At 37.5% G+C, this 5,262-nt stretch overlaps 1 protein-coding gene across 2 annotated transcripts; it reads right to left on the bottom strand.

The window, feature by feature from the left end:
• Positions 1-281: 281 nt before the first annotated feature.
• PPDPFL (pancreatic progenitor cell differentiation and proliferation factor like) lies at positions 282-4,051 on the bottom strand. 2 transcript variants are annotated; one of them, XM_032222747.1, is made up of 5 exons: positions 3,951-4,051; positions 2,479-2,571; positions 1,549-1,641; positions 1,354-1,453; positions 282-1,076 (listed from the first exon to the last, which is right to left on the bottom strand). In XM_032222747.1, exons 2-5 carry the CDS (start codon positions 2,531-2,533, stop codon positions 1,064-1,066), a joined length of 261 nt encoding a protein of 86 aa, XP_032078638.1. In that variant the 5' UTR covers positions 2,534-2,571; positions 3,951-4,051; the 3' UTR covers positions 282-1,063. The 2 variants fall into 2 exon arrangements, with proteins under 2 accessions (XP_032078638.1, XP_032078637.1); XM_032222746.1 differs by having other exon boundaries at positions 3,831-4,018.
• Positions 4,052-5,262: the final 1,211 nt, after the last annotated feature.

Genomic DNA, 5,262 nt, shown 5'->3' with positions numbered 1-5,262 from the left:
ATAGATAGATAGTCTGTCTCTCTGTTTTAAAGCATTATGCATCCAGATATGCAGTCAGTAATAATGTAAATAATGTATCCAGGAAAGTAATAATTTGTTAAAACTTGATGTTACTATTCATTCATAGTACAGAACATTGTGTATAAATAATCAGAAGAATAAAAGGATGACAAAGGAACAGTAGAAACATCAATATATTAAATAATTCAATTAAATAATTCAATTTAGAATATTCAGCATTCACAGATTTCCTCATGTGATACAAATATATATTTCTTAGTGTAAGTAAATAAAACTTACAACTCCTACAAAGCAGAATATGGGTTTTTTTCTATGCTTTGAAACAGAATGGTATACATCAAAAATTAAAAAAATCAATCCAGAGTTCTTAAATTATCTCTAATTTGAAGAGTTAATATAAATTGTATACTATTTGATGTCAAAGCTGTAATATACAATAGTAGCACAACTATGAAAGAAAGCTCCAATGCAAATAGTAGAATTAGAATCAGATAAGGAGTTTAATACTGAGTATGTTCCATTTTTGTTTTTTAATCGAAGACCATAAATAATGCCTTAACAAGTTTTCTTCTAGCTGTTGACAAATAAGAGAAATTTGTATTCGGCATTTTAAGTAAATTTTATCATAGTTACATCCCAAACTTAAATTCTATGGAAAGAGGTGGTCTATTTTGCTGCTTAAAAGGAATGGTAAACTTACAAGATTTTGACCCAAGCAATCTATAGCATTTCAATTTAGTAAAAGATATCCCAAGTAATCAGATATACCATATCCCAATCGACTTCGCGTCTGCATTTTCTCTTGTGAAGCACAAAAATTATGAAATGTAGAACACCTGTTCATTATCAAGAATTCTTGCAACAGACACTGTAAAGATGGCTGTTTGATGAATAAGCTCTGATTAAATCCTTGATCTTCTGTATTTCTTATTTCTTCTACAACTGAATTCTCAAGCAGTTCATTTTCTTCACAGAAATGAATTCATTTCAAGACATGACAGTCTATAATGTCCCAGCAGGAACTTTCAACTTGATATCCCAATCAGCTGTTAGTACTGTCAAGACAGAAATCATGATTTATGAACATGATTAGTGTAAAGAATTACTGCCAAGCTTTCGGGAGAAACTAATGCAGCTGTTTAGGAGACGTGGCAAAAGGAATAATCACAGTCTACCTTTGTCCAGAATAAGCAGAGTTAAGCTCTATTTTGGGTTGAGCACTTCTATATAAACTACAGTTATAATTAGCATCAGAATGAACCTCAAGAAGCACATTAGCTTGAGACTAAATTCTAAAGAACATGTGTACTCCAGGAGAGAAACAGTTCTTACCTGCTGGCTGATAAGATTTTTCTGCCTACATTTGGAGGTGTTGGCTCACTGTGAAAAAAGCTTTTTATCCACCAGCACTTTTCAAACATTTCAGGTAAGCCTATAAATAGAAGATGCAAAATATCCATTGTATAATAAAGCTTTAAAGCACAAAGAAAAGTATTACTTTTAATGAAGCAGCAATATATATATTACCGTGGTGATTTTTTTCCTGGTCTGAGAATGATGTGGGATCAGAACAGCAAGATGAACTGCTTGAAGAAACACTGGACTCAGAATTCAATCGTGCTATATGTGAAAATAGAAATATTACACCCTATTTCAGAAAGTGGAGAGCATTTTATTAAAAAGTAAACTAGTATTTAGTTTTCCTTAAAATTCAACATTTTATATATTCCTGTTCAAAACCTAAAATGCCTTTGATAATGCAGATGATCAGACAACATGCGTGCTATGACCATTTTGCCAATCAGATTATGATCCCTTCTGAAAAGAGGATAGCCATTTTATGTATAGAAGGCTAGATCATATAATTTTCAACTAAGAATGAAAGGAGAATAGTTCTTTCACTTTTCTTAAATAAATATAATGCAAACCTATTAGCTGTTGTTTTCAGTTTTCTATAACTCAAGAAATAAAGGTCAGGTGACCTAACCAACTTCAGGACTGACAGTTTGTCAATAACACACTCACTAGCTGGAGTTAGCACTATAACTATTCATATTCCATTCTGATGTTTGCATATTGGCCTTCAAGGAGCTGCTGGTTTATTTTTATTCATGCACATATAATATTAGTATCTTATCAATTAATAGTGCTCATGTTCAAGTGCACAAATTTATCATAGTCTGTGATAAGACTGGATCACATCCAAAGATTGTACATTAAAGACATGAGATGGATTGCAATAAGTAGAAAATTAAATTATTCACAAACTGAATAAAGGCAGAGACTGAAGAAACTCCTGGTTGTTGCTAGGCTAGCTAAGAAGGTTAAATATCAAACTCTATGGCAATATAAAGACTATACAGGACACTCTCTTTTATACAGAAGGAAATCAGTTTTAATATCATGCAAATATTGAGAACACAAAAATCATCCTTGATTTCAGGGGACAATACTCACTTCTGTAGTACTGGTTCTTGGCTAAAAGGCAGCCAGCTGAAGGCACAGTTGCCATTGTAATGTTTTTGCAGAGTAACAAATTGCCAGGGCACCCTGCAGGTTGAAAGAAAATGGGAAAACTCCATATTACTTTTCCATAGCTTATGGATAGGAAATCATATTGCCTATTTGCATAACAATACTGAGTGTACCTCTATAAGGCTGGGTTTTGTAGACGGAATATATTTAACATACCATATATGTGGATTCATTTATTTGACTTATACTTTGGCTTTTTCATGCCCACGCCTTGAGATTAATTCTTCTTATATAAAAATAAGCCCATCTATTTTGTTCTCCTGTAAAAATGTAAGATGGGGACAGCAACTGGATCCCCTCCTGCTATTTTTGATTACAATTCCCACAATCCCTTACCCTGCTAGCTGTCCTCCTCAATTTGTATTGGCAGCAAATAAACACACTTGCAATTGGAAAAATTCTGTGGAGTCTCACAAAAGACATGATGAATAGTTTATCACAGTGTCTATGGAGATTCCCAGTCACCCAGGTCATGGTTTTCCCAAAGATGCTTTTTTTCCCCTTCAAGAGGCAACTTGACGTCATGTTTTGGTTTTTTTTTGAAGATATTTTGCTTCTCATCCAAGAAGCTTCCACTGGATGGTGGGGAATGGAAGGATTTACATGAAAGTCCAGTTGCTTCTTGAAAAAAGCACCTTTGGGACAATTTACAGCAATGTTCCTCAACCTGGCTGAGAAATTTGGGGAACTAAAAATCCATGCATTTTAAAGTTGCTGAAGTTGAGACGCACTGGTTTAGAATTTGTCTGTCTCAGTTACTTCTGCTGTCTGTTTGACTGAAAGAGTCCACTACCTTTCATCCCTTTTTCCAGGATCTGAAGACGCTCAGAAATGCAACCTGAGACTATACTTCCAGAATACAAAGTATGCTCCGTGTGCTGCTAACATATTACCCCTTTGAACAAGCAGTGGTTTCTTCGCCGAGAGACCATTCTGTGTAGGATTTAAGTCTTATTCCCACTCATATATTCAGGAAATGTGCTTAAAATTCCTCAAAAGCCCTAAGAAACTAAAGGCCAAGTTGCTTTTATAGCTTTTTCTTCTAAAGAGCCCCGTTTCGGATTAACTAGTCCCAACACGCAACCCTCGTTCAGTCTCCGTGAAATCTCTGCAGAAGAATTTTCCAGCTTTTAAACAACAACAACAACAAAAGGATCGTATAAAGTCGCTTGCTGAAGTTACCTCGACAGAAAACTTCAGGAAAGAATTTGTCCTATTTGAAAATGTGGATTTGCATTCCTAGCATTCCAAGACTAACAAAGAGATCTAATTACCTGTTATCGTGTCGCACCGCGGCCTCCTGGGACCCCTTTTCACTTTTTTTCGGGCAACCAGATCCCCCCAAACCTGCGTATGTCCCGGGAGAGCAATAAAGCGGGGTCGCAGAAACGTACCGGTGGCAGGAACGCAGCGAGTTTACCAAAAAACCGTCCGCAAGCGCACCCTGAACTTCCCATGCCTGACTCTAGGGCTGGCTTTAAATAGAAAAACGAAGGGCATTGAAACTTGGCCAGGCGTCTGGAAGGGGTGGGGTGAGCGAAGTCTCCCCGTCTCTGGAAGTTTTCCTTTTCTCAATAGGGTAAAGTTTGCTCCCTTTTTCCTCCCCCCGCCCTGCTGGACTGGTTGATTGTATGACGACAAGCGCAACAACAAACATAGGCCACACCGTACACACGCGCTAGGCGATTGACTCGTGGGAGAAGAGCGCATGCCCTTCTGTCGGGAAAGGTTTGGCAATTTCGGGAGAACTGACGAAACGACCAGCTTCCTGGGTTGTTCACGTGGAGCAGGTTGATTTTGTGGATGGCCTTTGTGGTTTAGCCCAGGGTTTCTCAATCTCACCAACTTTTAAGATATGTGGACTTGCTACCTGCGGCATTCTGGGAATTGAACAAAGATGATTAGGGAACTGCAAGATAAAACATGAAGAACTGTTGCAGGAACTGGGTATGTCTGGTTTAATGAAAAGAAGGACTAGGTAGCAGTGATGATAACAATGTTCTAATATCTCAGGGGTTGCCACAAAGAAGAGGGAGTCAAGCTATTCTCCAAGGCACCTGAGGGTAGGATAAGAAGCAATGGTTGGAAATTAATCAAGGAGAGAAGCAACATAGAACTGAGGAGAAATTTCCTGACAGTTAGAACAATTAATCAGTGGAGCAACTTGCCTCCAGAAGTTGTGAATGCTCCAACACTGGAAGTTTTAAAGAAGATGTTGGATAACCATTTGTCTGAAGTGGTGTAGGGTTTCTTGCCTAAGCAGGGGGTTGGACTAGAAGACCTTCAAGGTCTCTTCCAACTCTGTTATTCTATTCTATTCTATTCTTGAAGTCTACACATCTTAAAGTCACTGCGGTTGAGAAACACTGGTTTAGCTATTGCTTGTTTGGTCTGATTTTCTTAAACCAGGGATAGATAACCCGTTGCCCTCCAAATGTTTGAATTTGAATGTATCCAATTTAGGCTACAATATGTTATGGAACAATCTGGATTATCAATATCAATAAATGGAAATAAATATCTTGTTGAGTTGTTATTTAATATTCAGGTGGTTTTTGCAGCCTAGGGAGATTGTTGGTGTTGTAAGACAATTCTACAGTGTCTCTCGCCTACTTCACCCAGCTTGAGATTAAGCCAGGAGACGGAATTGTATTTCTGTTGGCTCTCCCAGTATGACAATAATGCTGGCTGGGCATTTGGTTTGGG

The sequence above is a fragment of the Thamnophis elegans genome, chromosome 8 (assembly GCF_009769535.1).
Source record: "Thamnophis elegans isolate rThaEle1 chromosome 8, rThaEle1.pri, whole genome shotgun sequence".
NCBI classification, from domain to species: Eukaryota; Metazoa; Chordata; class Lepidosauria; order Squamata; family Colubridae; genus Thamnophis; species Thamnophis elegans.
This window is presented reverse-complemented; position numbering and strand designations above follow the sequence as displayed.

Coding starts and splice junctions, on each gene's coding strand:
- PPDPFL (XM_032222747.1), bottom strand. CDS start 2,533: ATGGCAACTGTGCCTTCAGCTGGCTGCCTTTTAGCCAAGAACCAGTAC. Junction 1,642..2,478: donor CAAGAACCAGTACTACAGAA/GTGAGTATTGTC, acceptor TTTCACATATAG/CACGATTGAATTCTGAGTCC. Junction 1,454..1,548: donor CCAGGAAAAAAATCACCACG/GTAATATATATA, acceptor TTCTATTTATAG/GCTTACCTGAAATGTTTGAA.